At 35.4% G+C, this 23739-nt stretch overlaps 1 protein-coding gene across 9 annotated transcripts in view; it reads left to right on the forward strand.

Annotated features, from left to right (window-relative positions):
• PRDM5 (PR/SET domain 5) overlaps positions 1–12898 on the forward strand; it is an 81705-nt gene extending 68807 nt beyond the window's left edge. For all 9 annotated transcript variants that reach the window (XR_014945897.1, XR_014945898.1, XM_085546925.1 and 6 more), the window contains 2 exons: positions 6165–6269; positions 11011–12898. Coding sequence is in view for 7 of the 9 variants with exons in the window: in XM_085546925.1 (XP_085403051.1) it covers positions 6165–6269; positions 11011–11175 (270 nt within the window). In the remaining 2 variants the exon portion in view is untranslated. The remainder of the gene's footprint in view (positions 1–6164; positions 6270–11010) is intronic.
• Positions 12899–23739: the final 10841 nt, after the last annotated feature.

Genomic DNA, 23739 nt, shown 5'->3' on the forward strand with positions numbered 1-23739 from the left:
TGAATGAATCTATCTGTGTAGGCTGCAGTCAGATGCATGTATTCAGTGTAAAGTTACACTTTAGAAGTTAATCACTCACTGGATTGTCCTTCTTAAAAATGTCCCTTCTTAAAAATGGGACTTCACCTGACCACCATGACCTTTCAGATATCATCAAGAGTGCCGTGGTGATTATGTCAACCAGCTCCCTCAGGACTCTAGAGTGCATATCATCAGGACCCCTAGACATATAGATGTTCAGGTTCCTCAGGTGATTGTGAGCCTGATATTTGCCTACAGAGGGAGGGTATATTTCTCTATATTTTCCCCATTGGTGTCACACGAGTGAGTTTCAAACATCTGTGCCTGAGGGTAATGACTTTGATGGTGCTGCGTTTTTCTTTGCATATGATATCTCTGTTTGTATACAGAATACAGGAGGATTGAATTGCAGTGCAACCATATTTTCACACATGACAAAAGAAAAAAAAAAAAGAAAAAAAAAAAAAAGAAAAAAAATAACATTGACAAAATATATTTTTCCAGGTATAGGGAGAACATATCCTTGGTAATGATATCATTATTCTTCCAAGAGCAGATCAGCATCTGTTTGGTTCTTATCATGGCTGGTCAAGGAATCCCCTCTTCCTCTAAATCTTAGGGCAGAAATGGCTTCAGCAGTTTAAAAAACTGAAAGAAAAAAAAGAAAGAAAAAAAATATTAGAAAAAAGGAGTAAAACTTCACAATTAATGGTAAATGGGCAGAACTACTGTGGAAAGAAAGGGAAAGAAAGATGGTAATGGTAAAGTCCAGCTACGTGCAAATAGTACAGTTTTTGGAGAAATACAGCTTTTTACTTCCGACAGGCTTTTAAATGTAGCTGTGTGCTTTTATGTTTATTTCAGCTGTGTTTAGAAGATAGCAGAATTTTTTCAAAAACCCAAAAACTGAAGTAATAGAGAACTTTCCTAACAAAAAATTTTGTTTTAATTTGCCAGGAGCATTTCACTATTGTTACAACAGGAAGATTTCTGTGCCTGCTGTAGCTATTGGAAATATTTTTAGAAGGTTTTTACTTTTCAGTGGAGGAAGTGTGTATTTCTAAAGTGATTTATTAACTGTCTAACTTTCTCTTGTTTATTGAGCTTTAATCATTATAAGATTCAAAGGCCTACTACTTCTGGAGGGTTATAAATTCTCATCAGCCTTTGTCTTTCTGTGTCAACATTTTTCCAGTAATTTAATGCAAGTCTGATAGTTTAAGTGGACCTTTGTTTGTGGGAGATCTGCTTGCTATGACTTCCAAACTCCCTCCAATTACAAAGAGAGCATCTTGTTAGTTCTTTCACATTTTTCACACTTACATACAAAACTGGACTCCATTAACTTGCACCATCTGTGATCTGAAGTGACTTAGCCTCTCTTCTCAACAGGGGTTGTGTTGCTAGTGGTGATGACCTAGAAGAAAGTGTCACTGATGTTTTTTTCCTGACATTAATCAGCTTAATGGTTTGTTTTAAGGGCTGAAGTGTAACTACATAAGCCACCCTTGTTTCAGTAGACACTTTGCTGTCTTTCATACTGCACTATCTCTCAGTTTCCTACCCTTTAGTGATAATGAAAGGTGATCTTTTAAAAAGAATTGAGTGTTACATTACATGTCACCACTTCATTGATATTGAAACTACCCATCACTCTCTATATAGAAAAAACTGTATATTGACACTGGAATTTGCTGAGGCTTAACAGTCTGTTAACACAGCTGCTGTCTAACAGGTCTTCTTATAGAGAGCTACCCACTTGGCCTGGCTCCCTCAGCATAGTCTGGCAGTATATGCCGGGGGGTTTCTAGGACAAGCAGAAGGATCCTTCAGGTTCTCTGTGTCTTCTTATTCATTGCTGTTCTGTTTGCTTTTGGTAGACATTTGCTGTTACCCACAGCTCACCTTGCAGTTTAGCCTGTTTAGGCTACCTCAGGTTGAACTCTTTCCAGGCTCCTGTAGTTCTGTCTCTTCAGCTCCCTTTCAGATGGGTCTGTTGACCAAAATGGTACCTGTTCTGGTCACCATTTTTAGTAGACATCACCTCCAATTGTCCAAAGAGCTTCTGAGTGTAGTTTGAGGGACACATAAACAGTAATAATCAGTAATGAATGAAATAAAAAGGCTGTTACTGGTGCTAGCAAAGGACTTAAAGCATTCAAAGAAATGGCGTATGTGAAGTATAAAACATATGTCTTAAGCTTCCCTGAATGCTTAAGATGACCTCTAAATAACGCTCCCAGAAGTCAGAGTCTGTCTCTCTCCTATATTCTGCAGCAGGTTACGCCACTGCTTTTCCTAGGTTGTTCAGAGTGACTGAGCTTCTGGATTTTCAGGGGTTCTAGTTGAGATGTCATATATTGGTAACTGCAGGCCTGGTTGACATAGTTTAATGTTTTCTGAGTGATCGTGTTTGTTTGTCCTAGTCCCCATTTTTCCATTCTTGCTATTTTTTTTCAACAACACTTTATTTTTTTTTTTTATCTCTTGTGTTTCCTTTAGTAGGAGTAAATAACACCCCTAAGAGTTCTTTTCCACTGTTTACTAAGGAACTTGGATTGAGATCTTTTCAAAATCATTCTGTCTTTATCAAGAAACTTTGTGTGTGTGCTGCAACCACGGGTAGCAGCCTCATTGTTCATTTTCCCTAAATATGTCATGTTTACCTCTAGACTTGTCTGTTATAGATAGGTAAATTCTGTATGTTTCGGGGGGGAATCTTTTATTATTAAGTAATATAAAATGTAATATGTTTTTCCTAGTTTCTCTTGGTTTTCCTGCTTGTTCAGTTGTCAGCACAAAGAAAATTCACATCTAGTTCATTGATTGTCATGTAACACTTAAGATGGTCAGTGTATTTCACCCTGACATTCTCATTCTTTTCCCAGTGCAAGGCACAGTTTGTGTCGAGTCCATGGTGATATTTATGATTCAGCTATCCAAACGCAGAGAAAGTGTGCTCTGGAGAGAAAATAATGTTTTTATTTATCATAGTTGTTGTTAAAATTCTGCTCTTTATTTATTTATTTATTGTTTTGGAAATTTCATAAGCTAAAAATCACCAGAAATGTGAGGTTCTACGTTAGTGTACCATTTTCACAGAGAAACCCCTTCCAGAATGGCAAGTCTCATTTAGGCTCTCCTGGGTCTTTCTTGACTTGATGCAGAAAAGTTAGAAATCTCCATCTATATATTTCTATTTAGGCCTGGTATACTTAAAAGAGTAATATTAAATCACTTCAGTATCAGCCAAATCCTGTCTCTGATCTCAGTCTCTCAGCTCCCTTCCTCACTTGCATCATCAATAAAAGGAAACACATGTAGGCCTTTGGCTTTGCTGCCACCATAACCATGGGCTGGCAGATGCCTTAAGAACTGAGGGTAGATTTATACTAGCAGTTGCTAACTCCTCTGAAGTCAAACTTATATGATCCTTTTGCTGACTTCCTGTTTTGTTGACAGTTAGCTTGTTATTCCTTTTTCCAACTTTATTCAAATCGTACCATTGTCCATGTTGTCCTTGTGTGGTGGCATTTCAATTTGTTCAGACTTATTGCTGTTTTAAAATGTTTTTAAATACATATATATATATATATATATTTACATATGTGTATGTGTATATATAACTGTATAACACAGCTGTTTTATTATAATTTATCTTATCGTTTTTTTAATGAACACAAATGTGAATGAAGGGCAGCTTAATGAAGAGAGCAGGCTGATGTGAATCAAAACTGTGTCTGCTGAAGTTAATGGAATATACAGATGTAAGGGATCTAAAATAAGATCAAAGGCAGTTTTGGATATGTTTCATGTGCTACGTATGTGAATTTGAATGTAAATGCCAAGAGAATCAATAGATATGCCTTTCTTTATTTTTTCTATTTTTTTTTTTCCCTCCCGCAGTATGGAATTGTACAGATCATACAAATAAATGCATGTAACCTCAGGGGGCAGTATTACTACCCGGGCTTGTGACTAACTTCCTGGTGTTCATATTGGTGTTCTCTCTAAAATGGAACCTAGGCACTTCTGAAGCCCTTTTGGCTCTGAAATGATGAAGCTAATCATAATCAAGTTAACTCTTCCGTTCTCTTTAGAACAAGATGATAAAAAGAAAGCAAGTGTACCTGATACTGCTTGCAGTAATTGATTTTTTTTCTGAGGTTTTTTAGATATACACATCATACGCTTTACATTTTCCCTTTCAGTGGAACAACTTGCACAAAGAAAGGTTGTTTTCTGAGATCTCACAGAAAATGTGGTTTATGTTAACCACAATGCAGAACCAATTTAAAGGTGTTGCAGTAACCTGCTTTTCGTATGGCTTATTCATATATTTCCTTAAAAAAATAATGCTTCATAAAGTCTTCAGGCAATCCAGAAAACTTAATTACAAAGTTTTTAGTATAGATGGTAATTTAAGATCAGTAGAGGTATTTTAAAAGTAATTTGTTTTACTCTACACTGAAGTGTTGTGGAAATTACAAAATTAAGTTAATGTTGAAAAAAAAAAAACAACAAAAAACACAAAGAAGATAAACGTGTAAGGAGAATCTTACAAAGAAAACTTTGTTAAGGGCTTCTATTAGGCCTCCTTAATGATGTGCAGCTGGACACCATCTAGTCAGGCTGTGTCAGCAGACAGTTTTGTCTTGCATTAAACTATAATGTATTTTTAAAATTTCATAATACACTCAAATGTAAAATTGATATTGCTAAAGAACTACTTTTCCCTGTTGATAGTGCTTCCTGTCACTGCAAGCTGAGATGTTTCTTTGACAGAACCTCTTCTAGGAAACTTCATGGGAGCACACTGTCATGGCTTACCACAGAAAAACTGTAGTCTATAGATACTGCAAAGAGCTGCCCTAAAGAAAGAGTCTGGGATTTACCCAGAGCAGCACCAACTGATATTCTGTTTGTTTAATTTATGCAGTTTATGCTGAGCACCTGGCAGGATTAAGCAATACATAGAGATGTGTTTTCCCCTGCGTACTCAATTGGAAGTCAATAACACCTTTTAGCTTCAAAACCTTACCTGAGTTGTTCATTTGCCCTTAGCATTGGATCTCACAGAACCTCCTAAAAGACCATATATGGTTAATTACTATTATTTGTTAATTCATGGAGTTATCATTTTTATTGCCTATTGATTGTCACTTTTTATTTTCAGTTTTACCTAGTGAAAATTCCTTAGTGGTAATCTGAGCACCTATCTGTCTTTTGAATTCAAGCAATATGTAATTAGGGAACAAAGGAAAAAGAACGTAGAATGAAAGAAGTATGATTGTCTGAAAATAAACATGGCTCTAGAGCTTCAGAATCATCAGTGGAACAATTTTTAGTGCCAGAATACTTATATTCATATTTAATTACTTCATTTAGATGTTGTTTTCCATGCAGTTCTTTCATAAGTTTAGTGGAATAAAGGAGGAATTACCTATCTATAGGTTTATATATTAAGGAAGAACTTAGAAGAAAATCTCTATATAAGTGGTTTTCCATACTTACCTCTAATATTCAAGCATTTGAGGTTAGTGAACTTGCTACTTTTATAATGTTGTGTGTTACAGTAGCTGCTAACCAATAGTACTAATAAAAATACAGATGGCTAGATTGCCATCTGTACTTCTTCTGAGATTCTGCAATGAATTTGTGATTAACCTTCTGTCATCACTTTTTTCAAAACAAGCTTTTTTTTCTCTACTGCAAGATTTTCTTGTACCCCCAGTTCTTCCCCTCATTTCTTCCCTTCCTCGGAAACCTGGTAAAGAATGTGAGGTTTTATAGACATCTTACTAGTCTTTATGCTTTAAGCTTTTGTGGTGGATGAAGGAAAACACATTGAAATTTTATGTTTTCGTACCTTTCATATTACAAAAAACAGACTTCCAAAATGACTGGGTTTGAAAGACTGAAACAGATAATTAATTCGTAAGTGGGTGTTGAAGTGGAAACTGTCAGGCCACAGCTTTCCCAGCTTTCACTTAATCATCTGAAAGTCGTTTTCTGTTGTTTTCACTGACTGTAATCCCTTAGAGAGAATATAAAACTTGCACCATCCAGCATGGAATTCCACTCCTTTAATGACTTGGGCTCTGTGTTGACTCACTTTCACTCACTGTTGTCATTTCATACAGGAAAAGCCATACCAGTGTTCTGAGTGTAACAAGGCTTTCAGTCAAAAACGAGGCCTAGATGAGCACATGAGAACCCACACCGGAGAGAAGCCGTTTCAGTGTGATGTGAGTTGATCTATCTGTTTGTTTTCTTGACTTCAGTGCAGGAGCAAGGCTTATCTTCAGTGAGGTTATAGCCTTGCATCTATTGACTGTGGCATAAAGTTACACCTAATAGGTCTTCGATTGCCTAGATCATGAAAGACCATTCTGGTGAATTTTATGTATCCTTTGTGGTTGCCAAGAGCACTGCACACAATTTTTTTAATGGTTTTGACTCCCATAAGTGCTATTTTCACTGTTCTTAATGCAATTTGGGTGTTGCAAGTTACAAATTCATGTTAGTTGGATTTCCCTTTGATTGTTTGACAGGTTAATAGTTGGAGAGAGCAGCTTATACAGAAAAAGTTATTAAAGGCATTACATAGAATCTGAAAGCTTCTGATGTTCAATAACACAAGTATGAATTCAGAATGTGTCTTATTTTTATTAACTTAAATCTTGTGCGTTATTTTCAATATCTATGTGTTTTCTTTGAATGATGAAGAAATTACAGTTGCAGTGTATATTTGCAATTCTGAAATGCATAATATTGTATTAAAGTTCATAGATCACTGTCAATTACAGCATACCCCATTCTCTATACAATGCATCTCATCTCTTCCAGGGTGTATGGGAAGGTTGAATATGCAGAAACAATTGGCAACGAGTGACATTCAGAATTATCAAATACTGGATTTAAAATCTTTGTTTGAGGATTTAGTGAGGCCATCAGCCCAGGGAATAAAATGAGTGCATGTTCTTTGTTTTGTTTCTAGCACTGATTGAATTAGTCTCAAGCAAACTACCTGTTTTCAGCTATATCCTAGTTGGTTCAGTCAGAAGAGTTGTAAAATTGTTCAGAAATTTCTGAAATTGGATGCAAGTCTAGAATAACCACTTTGCATGAAAGTCAAAAGGCTCTACTAATTGATCTGGCTTTTAATGGCATAGTCTGACATTTTGTTCAGACTAAAAGGCACTGAATGAAAAATTTCAGACTCAGTAGTAGCAATTTTACTAATATCTACAAGTCAGGATATTTGCTGTATTCTTTTGGGATAATCTTATCCTGGCTATAGATAGCACCTTGAGAATTTCTCTCGTTTGAGATCATTGTCAGTAATATTTTCAGTTCTCAGATTGCTGTACAGTTTAGCAACTGTTGGCTGGCTTGCAGTGTAAGAACAAAGTTTCCCACACTTTGGATCCAAGATGTACTGGTCTTGGATACACTGTATGCTTTTTGGGACTAGTATGGGGAGGGTCGCTTTATTTTAATCTTTTTTCTTTAATTTGTTATAGGAACTGCATGGAAATGTACTTTCCTGCTTCAAATAATTCTTCAGTCTTCCTGTTAACAAGATAGCAGTTTGTTTTCTGAAATCATAATATTTCTTAATACAGCTGTGATCTGTACCTAGCCCTCATTCTTTCCCAAGAATTATGTACCTTCACTTACTGCAGTTTTTTTTAATGCTTTAGATTACTGTTATGTTTCGCTCAAATCATTCTTCAGCACTCGTATTTGGCCAGCAACATACTAAAGAGATTGCTGAGTTTTCCTGCTTTTAACATGCATGGCTGTTGTCACAACCTCTCATTCATGCAATACTCACTTGCCCTTGTTTACAGTGCTCTCCTGCTTCATGTAATACAATGTAAAACTAATCCATACAGCCCATTTGAAGGTGCTGCACTTTCTTTACATAGTCATTTCTGTGTATTATCAGTCATTGAAAGCAATTTTAGAGCTTGTTTTTAATGAAGCAAAGACTTCACTTTCCACTGATAATAGTGGAAATTGAATATTCCCTTTTTATACTTCTAATATACATCACAAGGAAAAATAAAAACTGAAGTACAGAAACACAAAATACGTATATCCTAGTATACTGCATCTTTCTCTGAAGACTTGCCTGTTTTTAACTGGAAGGACAGTTGAACTTTAGTTTTCTAAGAGACAAGATATTATTCTTTCAGGGCTGAAAGGTCAAGTGCTACTTATCCTGGTTTATTTCCAGTGCAGTATTTCCCACCGCTCTGCCTTTAGTTGACCCTACACTTTAACGTTTTAAACGTCAGTCAAAACTTTTATCATTTTGGAGAGAATGATTAGAATTCCAGTGCAAGTAAGCAAGTCAGTTGTAAATCCATAAAACGTCAGCTTTGCTTGTAAAATTGAAATATAAATCAAACTCTTGAAATAAGATATTTGTATGTTTGGGCGCAGCACAAGATATGTCATAACTTCAGGTAATGATCCTGCATTCGTTATTTTCTTTTTGAAGAAGTCAGGTAGTAAAATATCATAGAGCAATGGCAGGACATGATTCTAGATTCGGTTGTTAAGTGAGCATTATAAATGAAAAAAAAATTACCATTAGACTGTGCTATAAGCAGTTAATCTTAAAAATCAAGAGATTTTTCTTTAATAATATTTATATGAATATTTTTAATACCAGTAACTTCTGAGGAAATCTCTAAAGCTGATTGGCCTAATGAGTCACAAAGAGTGTTACGTTTTACCCTGTTACCTTAGCCTTTTTTGCTATTGAAAACTTTTGGAGGAAGGTTAATACTGGTATGAATGGCTCTTAGGCTGGTTCTTTTTGTTCTGTGGTTTTATGTTTTGACATTTTCATCCCATTCAAAGTGGATACTACAGATTCTACTTCTACCTTGGAATGTTTCTGAAAACTGTCTTTTTGTGAATATAATATGCAGTCATTGTTTAACTTTTTGGAAGTTACCTCAATGGAAGCTGAATTTGCTCCTTGAACTCTGTTACGATGTTCTCATTGTTTTTATTTATTTATTTTAAATTGTGAGATGTCTATTAGATGCACAGAATACATGCTACTTATGTGTGTATATCCATGATTGGCTTCCTAGCATTCAAGAAATCTGTGTTAACAATGACAAGACACTTCTAACACATTGAAACATGAGAGCAAGTGTGATGGTAGTGATTAGGTACATGAGTTCACTTTGTGGAGGAGAAATAGAAAATGGTACTTGACAAAAGCAGTATTAAGACCCAGCCAGTGAATGCTGTAAGTAACATTCATCATCACTTAACAAAGGGTGACTGTTGCTTGGGGCTGAAAGAGGTAATTATATGTTTAGGGGAAAAAAGTTGGAAAGTTACAGTTGCTGTATAATAGTTCTCTCTGTTACATCATGTCATAAATTCAGAAGTGTTCCATTGCAATAGCACATACAATGTTCTTGTCTGGGGAAAAATATTTTGGGTACAAAACTTGCCTCAGGCTGTTGCCTTTTTTATGATCATTGTATGGTTTTGCCTTAGCTGGCATTCATAGAATCCTAGAATCATGGAATTGTTCAGGTTGGAAAAGTCCTTTAAGATCATTGAGTCCAACCACAAATAACAGTGCTACCCTAACTCTAATAACCCTCTGCTAAATCATGTTCCTGAGCTCCACATCCAAACTGTTTTTAAACACATCGAGGGATGGTGACTAAACCACCTCCCTGGGGAGCCTATTCCAGTGCTTAACAATCCTTTCTCTAAAGAAATTTTTCCTGATATCCAACCTAAACTTGGCACAGCTTAAGGCCATTTCCCCTCGTCCTGTCACCAGTGAGAAGAGACCAGCCCTGTTCTCATTGTAAGCACCTTTCAGGTATTTGAAGAGAGCAATAAGGTCTTCCCTCAGCCTTTTTTTCCCCAGACTAAACAGCCCCAGTTCCTTCAATCTCTCCTTGTAGAGCATATTCTCCAAGCCCTTCACAAACCTTGTTGCTGTTCTTTGGAAGGGCTTTTGCTCCATCACCTCAATGTTCTTTCTGTACTGAGGTACCTAAAACTGAACACAGTACTCGAGGTGAGGCCTCACGGTGCCGAGTACAGGGGCAGGATGACTTCCCTGGTCCTACTCACCACACCGTTCCTGATAGAAGCCAGGATGCCACTGGCCTTCTTGGCCACCTGGGCACACTGCTGGCTCATATTCATCTGACTGTCTGTCAGTATACCAACATATATGTATACTGCAGGTCACAATTATTTGTTTGTATAGTTAATTCTGTTTGTGTACATTGCTTTTAAAAAGAGTCATCCAGCATTTTCGTTACCAGTTTGATATCAATATGAATTTAAAATTCCGTTTTCCATCATATGCTGTTGGGTTCTCTTGAAGTTCCTCTGCACAGGACTTGTTTTTGTTTGGAATTCTAAGATTGTAAGCCTGTACGTGTTCATTTTTATCTACTGATATGACAACTGACTGTTTCATTTGTCAAATCTGGAGCAAAGACCAGGCAAAAGAACACTGCAGCAGTTGGGCTTCCTCCATTATAGTTATTAACTTTTGTTGTAGTCTTAAGAACCCCTTCTTTCTCATTTCTGTCTCTTAATAACAGAGAAGTTTGAACTGATTTTTAGGATCCCACAGATCCTTTTCTTCTGATCAGAAAGAAAGCGTTTCCCTTGAGGGTTAAATTGACAGATGCTTGCAAGATTTTTGTCATAATTTTTGTTATGTCCAGAAAGAAAAATAGGTTTTCTAAAAGTAACGTTACTGGAATACCTCTATGTGTTGTTAAGGTACAACATTGAAAGACAGAGTAATAATCTTAGAAGTGGTCTCTGAAGCAGTTATTCATTTGAAGACAAACTCATTTATTAAGTTTTGCAGTTATGCATAGCTATGGCTTCAGTGATGTAAAATTAGGAACATTATACATATATGAAGTTTTAAGATCTCTGGTGTTATCTTTGTTATTGTCTTCTCTGGCCTAGGTTTGTGATTTGTCCTTCAGCCTGAAGAAAATGCTGATTCGACACAAGCTGACTCACAACCCCAATCGCCCAATGGCAGAATGCCAGCTTTGCCACAAGAAGTTTACAAGAAATGACTACCTCAAAGTGCACATGGAAAATGTCCACGGTGAAACTGACAGCTAATTATGATGTGTAAGAAGAATGGATCTCATGTTCCAAAGTGTTCCACTTGCATGTATACATACTCCAGACTTCTCACTTGACTAGTAGACATAGTCAGGGAAAACAACTGTATTCGCATGTTATTTTTCTCACCTTTTTTATATGTTAGCAGGACAAAAACAAAGACATTCACTTGAAGTAAAATGTAGCTTGAAAATAAAAAGTCGAAGAGACCATTTAGTAAGATTTTATCGTAATTTAAAATGAACAAACAAAAATATCCAACCAGCTTTAAATAAATTCTACTTTCTCAATTACAGCCTTAAAAATCTAGATCTTAGTGATACTGACTGGAAATCTTGGACATCTGAAGCTGAACCCCTGGCTGTCTGCAACTTTTTCTATATCAAAGCTTTGCATTCCATTGCAAATCTTAAAGTACAAACCAGGAAGAATTTGTCTATGTGACTGATTGCTGATTCTATCCAGACATATTATATTCAACTCTTACAATGCTGCATTTTATTGTGACATGATTTTGTCTCATTTTATTTACAGTTTTTTCATTAATAAATGGAACTCATTAACTTTTATTGGTTCTTGAAATGCCAGGATGTTAATGAGCCACGGGAGAAATACACCTAAGTAACAATGAAATTCTCCCAAATATCAGATTGAGTTGTTTACTGGAGTAAAACTCAGGAAAAGAGCTACCATAGGACTTCCTTGTGTCACATATACATAACTAAGAAATTGTTATTTACTAGAATAGAAAAAAATGTAACTTCAGAGAGTGATTGGGTGTGAAAATCCTGATATGGGTGTGACAATCCTGTGTGCCCCGGTGGCGCAGTGGTAGGAATGCCGCGTTGCAACACCGGAGGGCCTGGGTTCAAATCCCCCCCTGTGGTGCAAGTGGTAGAAGTGCCTCTCTGCTACACAGGAGGCTCAAATCCCAGGTGTTGGACTCGATGATCTCTAAGGTCCCTTCGAACCCGCACGAGACTGTGATACTGTGATATATCAGCAGTTAATATTAAGACTTGGCCACTGGCAAATTTTCGTATTCATTTTAGACAATGTTTTATAAAACGACGTAGTGTTGGAACATCCCGGTTCTAGTTTTTATGGGAAGAGAGTTCAGCTTTTCTGAACTGCAGTAGAAACAACTGGATGAACAGCATGATTTTTTATTTTTTTTTTTAAATCTCACTTTCTTCTCATATCTGTCGTGATAGATTTTTTCAACCAGCACTGCAATAGAAATAACAATAGATCTTCCCTGAGTTACATATGATCAGTTAGGCTTTAATGAGTTACCTGCAAGGTTTCTGCAGGCAAAGGTGTGATCTTTAGCCAAATCTGCAAATTTGATATTAGAACCGTGTCCCCTAGTTCAATATTAAAAATGAATAAGACATAGTAAGGCAACAGGCATAGTCTGCCGGACCATATCGTAACTGTTTAAAATAAGCCATTGCATTTACATACAGAGATAAATCCATATGAAGGGGGTTCTGAATGAGAATTGCATGTGAAGAATACAGTTAATACAGTGTTGTTCCTTAACATACCAATTCAGTGTAGAACAAGTGACTTAGATGTCGCACTGATGTGTGAAAGAAAATTGCATCACCACATGTATGTGTTATGTAATCTTGTGTTATGTTATAATCTCTACCCTGCAAAGTTATAAAGTCTATGTTCTTTTAAATTTCAATTAAACATGGAACCTTTTTTTCAAGTGTTTTTGTAGTTTTTCAGAGTATTAGTTCTGAAGGCAAACTGCATGGCTTATTTTTCACAAATTACAATTATTCAGTGTAACACTTGACTATTTCATTCCATTTGATTTGTATGTTTAAAATGCAAATACTTAATTGATTCTGATTGTTTAGGATTCCTGCAGACTATAAAGATTATAAAGATTTCCTACTTTGCATTTCCGATCTGTGTGTGAAAATATACTAAGTCCTTTTTCTGCTCTTTTTAGTAGTTTTGAGTTGTTATAAAAATTGGAGTCTTTGATAGTTCCATATAAATAAGTTTTTCCATATAAATCAAATATGTTTTGCACGTATAAGATGAATATAGTAGAAATAGGTATTACCAGGCTGATGAAAGAATTCTTGTCTACTTATTTGGAAATGGTATTTTTATCAGACTTGTAAGTCCAGAGAAATTTAATTTATTCTTGCAGTTACTATAAAAAATCATGTAGTTAACTTGTTCAGATAGCAGAATCAATATCAAATACTGTGATGTCTGGTGATGTTTTTGGGGTATTAATTTAACTGTGTTCTTAATAATCTGCAGAGATAACTAATGTGGCTGGGATCGGAAGACATCACAGAGGTGACTTTTTTGGTTCTTGCCTTTTCGGCAAAAATAAAATCAAGCATTAAGTCACATTAAATTAAATTTATAGATTTTAAAAAATATTTTTCTTCCTCTGCATTTTTTCCTCTGTAGTCAATGCAAACTACAGCACAGGGAATAGTGGAAGGCAATAAGATAAAAGAAAACAAAAAAGAAGAGTTCAAAGTTTTTCTAAACAGTTTTTGAGTGTCTACAATATAGAAACACTAAGAAGAAAATCGCCTTGCAGAAAGAAAAAGAAAATAAAAAAGAGGGATCATTTTATAAGTGGTGTTGCTTCGTATTTTGTTGCCAGAGGTCTGCAGTGTTAAATATTTAGGATTAATAATTGTATTTAAAAATCATAGCTAATTGCTGAAGGTTGGTGGATGAAAATGATAAATTACTTAATTTGCTGATGGAAAAGCTATATTGTACATATTAATAGTAAATTCAGTAGCAGCATCTAACTAACTGGAACAGTGATCTTAATACTTTCAATAGAGTAATGGGTAGCCAGCATCTAGAAAAACCTTCGCTGAAAAAACAAGTAGGTGCAGAAGCCCAGCTCTACCTCACGTAGGTATGTAAGGAAGGAGACCAGGATCTTCCCGCAGACTAAAGTGGTTACTGGTCTGTCTGAATCCCTATGGAACCAGCAGCTGGATCATCTAGGAACTGCCCTGTTCTTTCCATGAGGTGCTGGAGTTTCATGCATAAGGTAAGATGATCTTGGTGAATTCATGGTGGTGAACTGCTTAACGGAGTTTATACACAATGCAGACTTACCTTTATATATTTCTAATTGGTCATACCTTTCTTAAGAAAACAAAGAAAAACGAAACATAAGAAACCCCAAACTTTTTCCTTTGAGTAAAAAAAAATTCCATTGGCAAACATTCCCTTTAGGTGATTTTGAGAAGTGAGAAACTGAAACATTGGTTTAAAGGTAATTGTTGATTTTTTTATTTTATTTTAGTTTTTTTTAATATGAAATTGCATGTTTGTTTTGCTTTGTTAACTGTTATTGCAACATGGAAAAAAAAACAAACATTAGTTAAAATAGTGATTCTTCTGTGGTGAGTTGTATAATACAGGCTGATATGAAGAGTTCAGAATTCTCCTTAAATAACAAGTGCCACTGTTATTTTAGAAGACTGTGAGTTCTTTTTATTGCATGGTTTTCTCCAGACATTGAATTTGTTCTCTTTATTTTTCCATTACTGTTAACATTGAGAGAGTTCCACCTCTAATGTTAGGAAAAGCAGCAAACTCCTTCCTTTTGCTTTCCAGTCTGATCAGATGTACAGCCAAAAGCTGATACAAATGATTAACGTGACGATAACAGCAAACACAAAGGATATTTGTAGTTCTTTTTCTCTGTAAGATTTTCAAGGATTTGATGGATCCTTTAATTTATACTAGCAAGTTCAACCAGATCATTAAAAAAAAATGAATAATTAAGAAATAAAAAATAAGTAGGTAGAAAGAAGGAGCAGCAGAAACAAAACTACACAGTGCTTCACTTATTGGTAGAAATGTATGCCGTGATATGTTCTGATGCAGTCCTTTAAAGTGATGGGCAATTGCTTTGTGGTTAAACAAAAATCATTTGAAATGAGCTTGTGGCTGGAGTGGGCAAGAAGTGTGTGTTATGAGGAGATACATATCATTTTGAAGTGAAACTTCAATCACTTGAATTGAATTTTGGTTAATGGGGTCTTGTGTTTTGCACTGAATGCTCAATGATCTCTTGTAACCAGTCAACTGAGTGCTGAGATGGTTCCCATTGCTGTCAGTCTTTGTGCAGCCTAAGTGGAGTTGGACTTGGAGAAATGGCATATGCAATATACTTAAGAAACATATTTGAGATGTGCTGATTGGATAAACTGCGACTGTTCAATTGAGATGGTTTATATATTTATTTATAAGTAATTTAGATGCCTACTATGCCTGCTACTTCTCTCTCTGTTATATGCAACTGAAATCTCAGATGGAATATTTCTGAAGGACAGAAATCTTGTGTCATGGTATTAGCCCATCAGATTATGTGATCTTTCCAAAAACTAACTGAAATAAAACTTGGATTTTCACATTATTTCTCAATTTTAATAAAGAGAAAAGTAGTAAGAGGTGTTAGCTAGATTTTTGAAACAAGGCACTCTCACAAGCGTTTCATGAACATCTATGCATACATATGCATAAACTGCAATATAGGTCGGGTCTATAAAAGACAGTCTAGTATGAAAATATGAGTACATGATGTTGTAGTGATCTAAAGGCTGATTCTGTGTATGCTCCTTGAAATCAATGAACTTTAAGTAAGTCTTGGAATTTACATTCTTTATCATTTTCTTAACAGAAAACAGAGTTCCATAGTAAGGAAGTCAGTTCTGTAAAAGGCAAGCATAAGTGAAAAACAGTTGCTCTTTGATTCAACAGAGACATGTGAGTGCAAGTGAGAAACACACTGAAATCTTTGTCTTTAAAAATTGAACATTACAGAGAATATTTTCACTTTTTATTTGTCTTTGAGAAGGGCATTCCTCATAAAAGCACCATTAATCAAAATCTGGTGCTTTATTGCTTTGTTGTTGTTATTTTATCCTTCTATAATGAGAAGACTAAGCTCTTAAATCCACAAGTTCATTTTTGATTTGACAGCTGTTCAAACAAAACTGGGAGTAAATACTACAACAGGTGATGGTGCTGCTGGATTAGACACCTTCACTGCAATGTTGACTCTTTGGTACTAATGTTGCAGTTATTTTCTATCTGTGTCATGACTCACCCTTCAAAGTGTTCTTCAACAAATTTTTAACAAATTATGCCTGCTAAATTCAAGGTAGGTCACAAATCCATTTTGCATCAAAAGTATTTCTAGACACATTAAGGCTTATAAAACCATTTGTCTTTTAAAAACCGATTTTTCTAACAAGTTATTTGTGCTGTGGTAAAACTCAGAAAGATTGTTCTCTACATCATCTACATCGGTATGCGATTTGTTCAGTTTCATAGTAGGTCAATTTGTGATCATAGAGTCATAGAATGACTTGGGTTGGAAGGGTCATCTAGTTTCAACCTTCTGCCATGGACAGGACTGGGCTGCTCAGGACCCCATCCAACCTGGGCTGTCTGTTCACTCCCTTCTTCTTTCTTTTTTCATATTTTTCATGAAGTCAGTAATTGTAGCAAAATAGGTTAGGTTGAATATTGCCTTAGAATTGAAATGAGGATGAGTGGGGGGGTAGGGGGGAAATAATTATATAATATATATTATATTATAATATAATATATAATAATATATAATAATATATTATAATATAATATAATGTAATATATATTATATTATATAAAATTATATAATTAATCTTTTGGATTTCTTTTTTTTTTCTTTTTCTTTTTTCTTTTTATTTTATTTTCCTGATTCTAGAAATTTGTCATTCAAAGAAAGGCTTTTCATTTTGCTGTAGAACTCTAAAACCCCTTCATTCAGCTGGCCACAGTGAGGTGGCATAGGGTTTGCCTGTTGGTTAAAAGTTAGCTGTTCTCAGTCAGATGGAAAAATCAGTGTGATTGCTTTACATGTTTAATGGTTTCTTTAAAAATTTAGGGTTAGCAGCCCATTGTTTCAGAAATAAAAATGCTGTTTGTTTCCCTTGTGTCAACTAGTACATTTGTTTTTGTACCAAAATGGCAGCTTACTTCTGTATATTTCTGTGACTGTAAGTAATCTGCTCTATCAGCTGAGACTGTCTTTTTGTATTTTTTTGTTAGTTGTCGAATTACAATCAATTGTCCTGCTTTGGTTTCAGTTTACTAGTTACTAGGCCTGTGCTTGTTTGCTAGGTACTGTGAACTGCATTCTGTTTTCTTTCAGCATTATACCAACTCCACCCTTTAGGACTGGCACATGCTTTGTTTTCTTTATAAAAGGCTAACAGCAGAAGTCAGTATTTTCCTATTCAAATATGTACATATTAATCCAAATTAACGTGTTGTCAGTAAGCAGAAATATAGTTCCTCACTAGGAGAGATAGGAGTCACTTTAGCAGTAGTTCTTCATCATTAAAGGATAAATACTTACATGCTCTGCTTCAAAATATATTTTCAGAAAGGTAGAAACAACTTTTGAAGTTGTTGACTTCTAAATTCCTCTAGAATTTAGAGCTGCGCTGGATATGGCTGTGGCATTTGCCTTTGCTTTTTCTGTAAGCAGATCCTGACTGGATAATATCTGTTTTTACCATCTCTTTTCCCACTGAGTAGTCATCATTACATATTTTGATAAGATCCAGACATAAAGAAAAACACTTTCTAGAAAGTCAGTAAAATAACTAATGGATGAAATGGGTCTCTATTCCTTTTCAGACTTAACCATAGGTGAATCCACAGCTGCTGTAGATTTTGGCACTGTGATCTCAGAGGCATGGAGAAGAGGAGTCTGAGAAAACTGAATATGTTTTCTTGTTCTTATCTCATGCTTTCTCAATTTTACTTTAGGAGCATGATTTATACTGGTGCAAGAAAATGAAAGGCTATAGCCAATACAGATGCAAGTAAGTTGTATTGAGTTTTTAAGTTTAAATGCTTGCATATGTATGCATGCATGTGTGAACATAGATCAAAATGGGCACGCAGAAAGAAATGAATTTTATAAATATGACTTAAGTTTTACATAATGATAAAACAAGACAATTTGCATCCACTTTTATGTGTGAAAGGATGAAAACCTGGCTTGCACCTTAGGCAGAAAACTTTCTCTACATAGTGTCTGTGAGAAAAAAACTGACTATAGTAGGGAGACTTATAAACCTTCATTGATAAGGTTCATTGAAAAACCTTCTGATGAGCCACAGGATATTACTTCCATGTCCAGCAACTAGCAGAAGCGTCCCTGTGTATGAGTAGATTTCTCTCTGAGGTGCGAGAATCCCTTATGCTGAAAAGTACATCTCTGCTGAGCTTGCACAGATGTTGCTCATGTCCCTGTGTATCAGTACAAGACCATGTACTTGTTCAGTGGCAGAAATTTAAATGCGCTTTCCCATGCAAGCATTGCAGAAGAAGTCAGATGGCAACTTAGCATATGTTTATTTGCAAACCTTTCACAACCTGAGTAGTTATGCATCTAATTTGTATTGACCTTATGGCAAAAATTCCCAAAGTTGCTACATTTTGCTACCTTTGCTACTAGAGAATAGTGAGAACTGAAAACAGGCTGCTCATCTTTCAGGAAGTGATAATATAAGTAGAGAGGTTGTGATGGGCAACATTGTTTCATGTGTAATTTCATTCTTGCTTGGGTACTGTGGAGGAGAGAATTTAGGGTAGACAATGTCTAATCAAGTAGGTGGTTACCTGCTTTAAAATGAAGGACCACATCATTCTTCTGACTTTATACAGATTACGCGAGCCAACTTCCCTCCTGTACTTTATCATCTTATACTTTCCATATGTTTTACAAGATGGATCTTGGTATCTAATTTGGCACTGCAAGCTCTGATGAGTAAAAGTATACCTAAGAATACATCTGTTTACAGCTGTAGCCTCAAATACTCAAAAGTCTTTTGAAGTTGTAGGATCCCGAGTTAATTAGAACAACTTTGTCCTGTCAGGGAACAGTATGAGGTACTGTATGAGAATCAAATCTCTCCAGTTGCAGCTTTGAGCTGAGATAGCTGCTGTACAAACTGATCGTAATACTGCCAAGATGAGGATACTGGCTTCCTCTATGTGATTTTGAAGTCATTATATCATTGGCAGCGATGAATGGTGTTTTCCAGCTGAAATCAGTGAACAAATATGAATGCCTGAATTGTGCTAATTTTGATTATGTGGAACCAAACCAAAGCAGGCCAGTCTCAGAACAAATGAAGAACTGTCTGAAACTAGTTAATAGGTTTCATATTCTCACCATATGGCAAGTTTATGTATTTAAATGCAATCAGAAATCTGAAGGTAATTATGATTTCCTCTAGTAAATGGTCAAATTCTCCTTTAAAAAAAAAAGAAGAAAAAAAGAAAGAAACAAAACAACAACAACAAAAAAACCACAAAAAACAAACACCAAACACACCAAGATAAACAAAACACATGACCAAGCAACAAGAATAAGAATGTACACAAAACCCAGCTGTATTTCAGAATACTAAAATCTTGAGCAAGATATGGTATGGTCTAGCTTCTCTTTATCTGGTGTGTATGTGTATGTCTTTTTTACATTCAGTAGTTTACCTATACTTCTGCCCTCTTGTGGATTTCTGATGTATTAAATACTATTGACAATACTATTGACCTATATTTTAAGGTTTTAGGACTATAGGTCTTTGCAAAGATCTTATGACTATTGTAAATTTTCTAGAAAAAAAAACCAAAACAACAAAAGAAACAAAAACAAACCTGGAGTGTAGGCTTTAGAATTCTGCTCCATTTCTTCTTAGGGCACTGTCTGACTTGAAGAGTTGTTCTGCCTACCCTTTGTTTCAGGAGTTTTTATTTTGATGCTGAACTACATTTGTCAAGGCATAGTTGCCAGATTTATATGCTGTTCTCATTTCTTATTCCTGTACTGTCACACGACTGTTCTTCAAATATGTCTGCTTAAGTAAACTGTGAAATGAAACATAATGACAATATGTATGAAATATCACTGATTTAATCAAAATTTTGGGGACTTCTAAAATCAGAAGGTGAAGATCACAAGTTGAATAGATCAGAGCCTTCTAAACATTTTGCTAATGCAACCTATGACTTCTATTTAAAACATTGCTTGTGTGCAGAAATAGTAAATTGCTTCAAAACTGAAGACCAGAGACCCATTCCTTATGCAAATACATCCAGGAGGATTAGTGTACATAAACCTATAGTATAGGTTTATACAATATATATTGCATAAATATGGAGCACCAAGTCATTCAATTTTTTCTGTCAATTTCTATTTCTTTAGATTTTTAAACAGGCTTTTGTTGTTGTTTTTGTGTTTGTTTGTTTTTAAGCCAACATAGTTTTGAATTTCACTATGCAAGTAAGGGAAAGATATGTGGTATGTTCACAGTTTGTAGCTGTACACAGAAAAACACAGCTAATGAAAAATGACCTATTGGTATAGTTGTGGCTATATAATGATCAACACAAAATTTAGATAGCCTCCTCTTGTATCTTGTGAAATACAACAGTATCAGGACAAGAAAGTAGAAATAAATAGCATGGGGTCAAAGTAGGGAATTAAAAATTAGTGTGAAAAGTGAATTATCAGATTGGAATGTGAAACAGATTGCTAGTTTCCTTTGGGGAGGCAGTGGTCTGAAGGGAGATAATTCTAAAGGGGCAGTCTTAGGAACTTAACAACAAAATGGAGGTAAAGATAAATGCCTCATATAGTCCTACTTTTCTTCTCTTAGATTTTTGTGTTTGTTTGTTTTACCACTTGCTATCAGCTGTCACTGACTACAGCTTGCATCAATAGCACTAGTTTTTGGAATCCTATTCTCTTTCAGGATGCGCTGATTGATGACCTACTGGAGTCTTTCAATGTGTCTATCAGAAGCCGTGAAAATTTTGCCAAGGGTCGTGTTAGAAATATCCCTAGGCCGTTATAGGCTGTAAGAAGGTGACCGTGGGGGTTGCTTTCTCTGTTGTTCCCACTGGGGTTGCAGCACGTGCCACTCGCTCCGTCTGGACTCACCCTGTCCAAGGTGCTGATGGCACCTCGGAAGCATCGGAGAGATTCTGTACCGGAGGATTAGATACCTTCCTTCTGGAATCAGTAAGCCTTCAGATAATGGGCAGATCTATCAGATGCAGCCTTTTTTTTTTTTTTTCTTTTTTTTTTTTCTTTTCTGTTCTATGCAGCAATGCGGGAATGTAACTGTCATAGCCTGTCTTGCCATTTTACCCATAATGACGGTACTTTGATAATCTGTATTCAGATATGGCATGGAGCCTGACAAAAGTAAACCTAACTGCATTTTGGCCTGGATGTTCATAGTTGTGTGTTAGTTTTTTGTTTTTTACCCTTATTCCTCTGTGCTTCCACCTGCATCATTAGTGTAAAGTTACACAACATTTTTGAAATTAACAAAAATATTCAGAGCCTTTGCAGATTTTTATTTATTTGTTTATTTATTTTTGTTGTTGGTAACTAAACTTATTATGCAGTGTTGTTACCTGATTTTAACACTGGTTGACTGTTCTGGTTACCTTAGTTTATCTGATCAAAAACTATATTGTTGTTTTTCCTATCTTTTTTTGTTTTGTTTGTTTTTATAGTTTGCGGTCCTTTCTATGAAGGCAGATAAAAGCAGAGACTTAAGTTAAAGAAATTATACTAAAACATAGTTACTTTTTAGTGGAAACAAGAGTAAAATATGTGAATTTTTTGGCTCTTGGGACTGTTACCAGCTTCTTTTTCTGACTGTATCATGGACAAGTACTGTCAATGCAGAATTACTAGCATATGGTCCAGTATTTATGAAACGCTTCTAATTACTCTCTGTACTATTTTCATTATTCTGAACTTGGAAGCTAAAGCAACAAAAAAGCAAGACTACCATAGTGTAAATATTTGCTGAGTGCTTTGAATGATCAGACAGTCAGAAAATGTGAAAGGGCAAGCATAATTCCCATGTAAAGCAATAGTGTTCCTAGTGTTCCTCATGGTATCTTTTTTGGGGGGAGGACTGGGGGGAGATGGGATAGATTATAAAACAGCCTTCTGGATGCTGAAAATAATTTCACATATTGCAACTTTTCTCTCAGTAAGAGAGGAAAGAGTGTTTTGAGGAAGATGCTAAAAAGGGCACAATTTCTGAGTAGAAGATCTCAGAAAGATAATGTGTATCACAAGATATATTAAATGTCCAAATGACTGTCAAGACTAGGCTGGAAATAATGTTTAGTTACTTTTTATTACTATTATTATTATTTTAATACATTTGTTTCTGCACAGAAACAAAACAAAACCTACATAGGATGTAAATATGCTTTGATAATTCAGACTTTGTTATAGTCATAAGTTCATGGTTTAGCATAATTTTTCCTGCTTTACTGCTCTTTATTACACATATGGGACCGTTTTTATTCACTATCATGTATATGTTTATTTCTTCATTGTAAGACTCCTAGAGATGCATGGTCTGACTTTTGTGAGAGTCCATAAAACTTAGGTGCTTTTAAAAAAGTAAATAAGTGCTCAAACATCATCTTAAATACTATGTGAAGAACTGAAAATTAAGGCTTTTTTGACATTGACATTTTGTTCTTGCTAAGTAACAATTTACTTTGTACGTGTCTTGGGGTTTTTAGAAAGTGCTACTTTCTCTGAAATAGTGAGAAAAACTTTTGCACATATTTTAGTCCTGACAACAAATTCCTTTATTCTGCCAACATAACAGAACATAACAGTCTCATTTTGTTGAAGAAGGCTTGAAGTCTGTTGCTCTTTTTTTTTTTCTTTTTCTTTTTTTTGTAATCTCCACTTGAAATTCTACTAAATCTTTCAGTCTTTTCTCTTTATATCTTTATTTTCAGCACATTTAGGTGATCTGTAGGGTTTAAAGTTGTTTTAGCTTGGGTCCATTGTGAGACATTAATATATTTTTGACAAGGTACATGGTGTGGAACGTTTTGGGCTGTAACACCAATAAAAACAGATGGGGAAACAGAGTTGTCTGTGACGTAAGGCACGCAAAAATGTGGATCTCACCAATTAATCATGTCATACTGCTGACAAATAAGTGACAGTAATTGATGCAGCCCTTTGAGAGACAATCTGGAACTACTGCAGCCTGGAAAAGCTCATTCATTTCTTTTCCTTTGTGAAGTTAGTGGTGAATAACAGTCCTATTTAATTGCTGCCCACTGTTGCTTTAGAAGGTAACAGTGTCATTGACAAGGCAGGAAGTAAGAATCTAGCAGTTAGCACTATTTAGTAGCTAATTCTTTATGTGTTCTGTTTCTGCAAACTATTCGTGTTTTCTGTTCACTATATTAGCCACCAAAGGGCTGTGAATTGAAAGTGCACTTGAATATCTTAGTGTGTTCTATTAGGTTTTCTGCTTTTCAAATTTGTACAGGTTTCAACTTGTCAGACCAATTAACTGATTGTTTTAATTGCTTATATTCATGCTATGCTGTTAGGACCTAGTGTCAGGATTTCTAAGATGCCCAGCAGATTCCAGGATTAAAATAAATGCAGTCTGACTAGATCTACCTTGTACCCTGTGC

The sequence above is a fragment of the Coturnix japonica genome, chromosome 4 (genome assembly GCF_054131305.1).
Source record: "Coturnix japonica strain WE chromosome 4, WE-NBRP24, whole genome shotgun sequence".
Taxonomy (NCBI): Eukaryota; Metazoa; Chordata; class Aves; order Galliformes; family Phasianidae; genus Coturnix; species Coturnix japonica.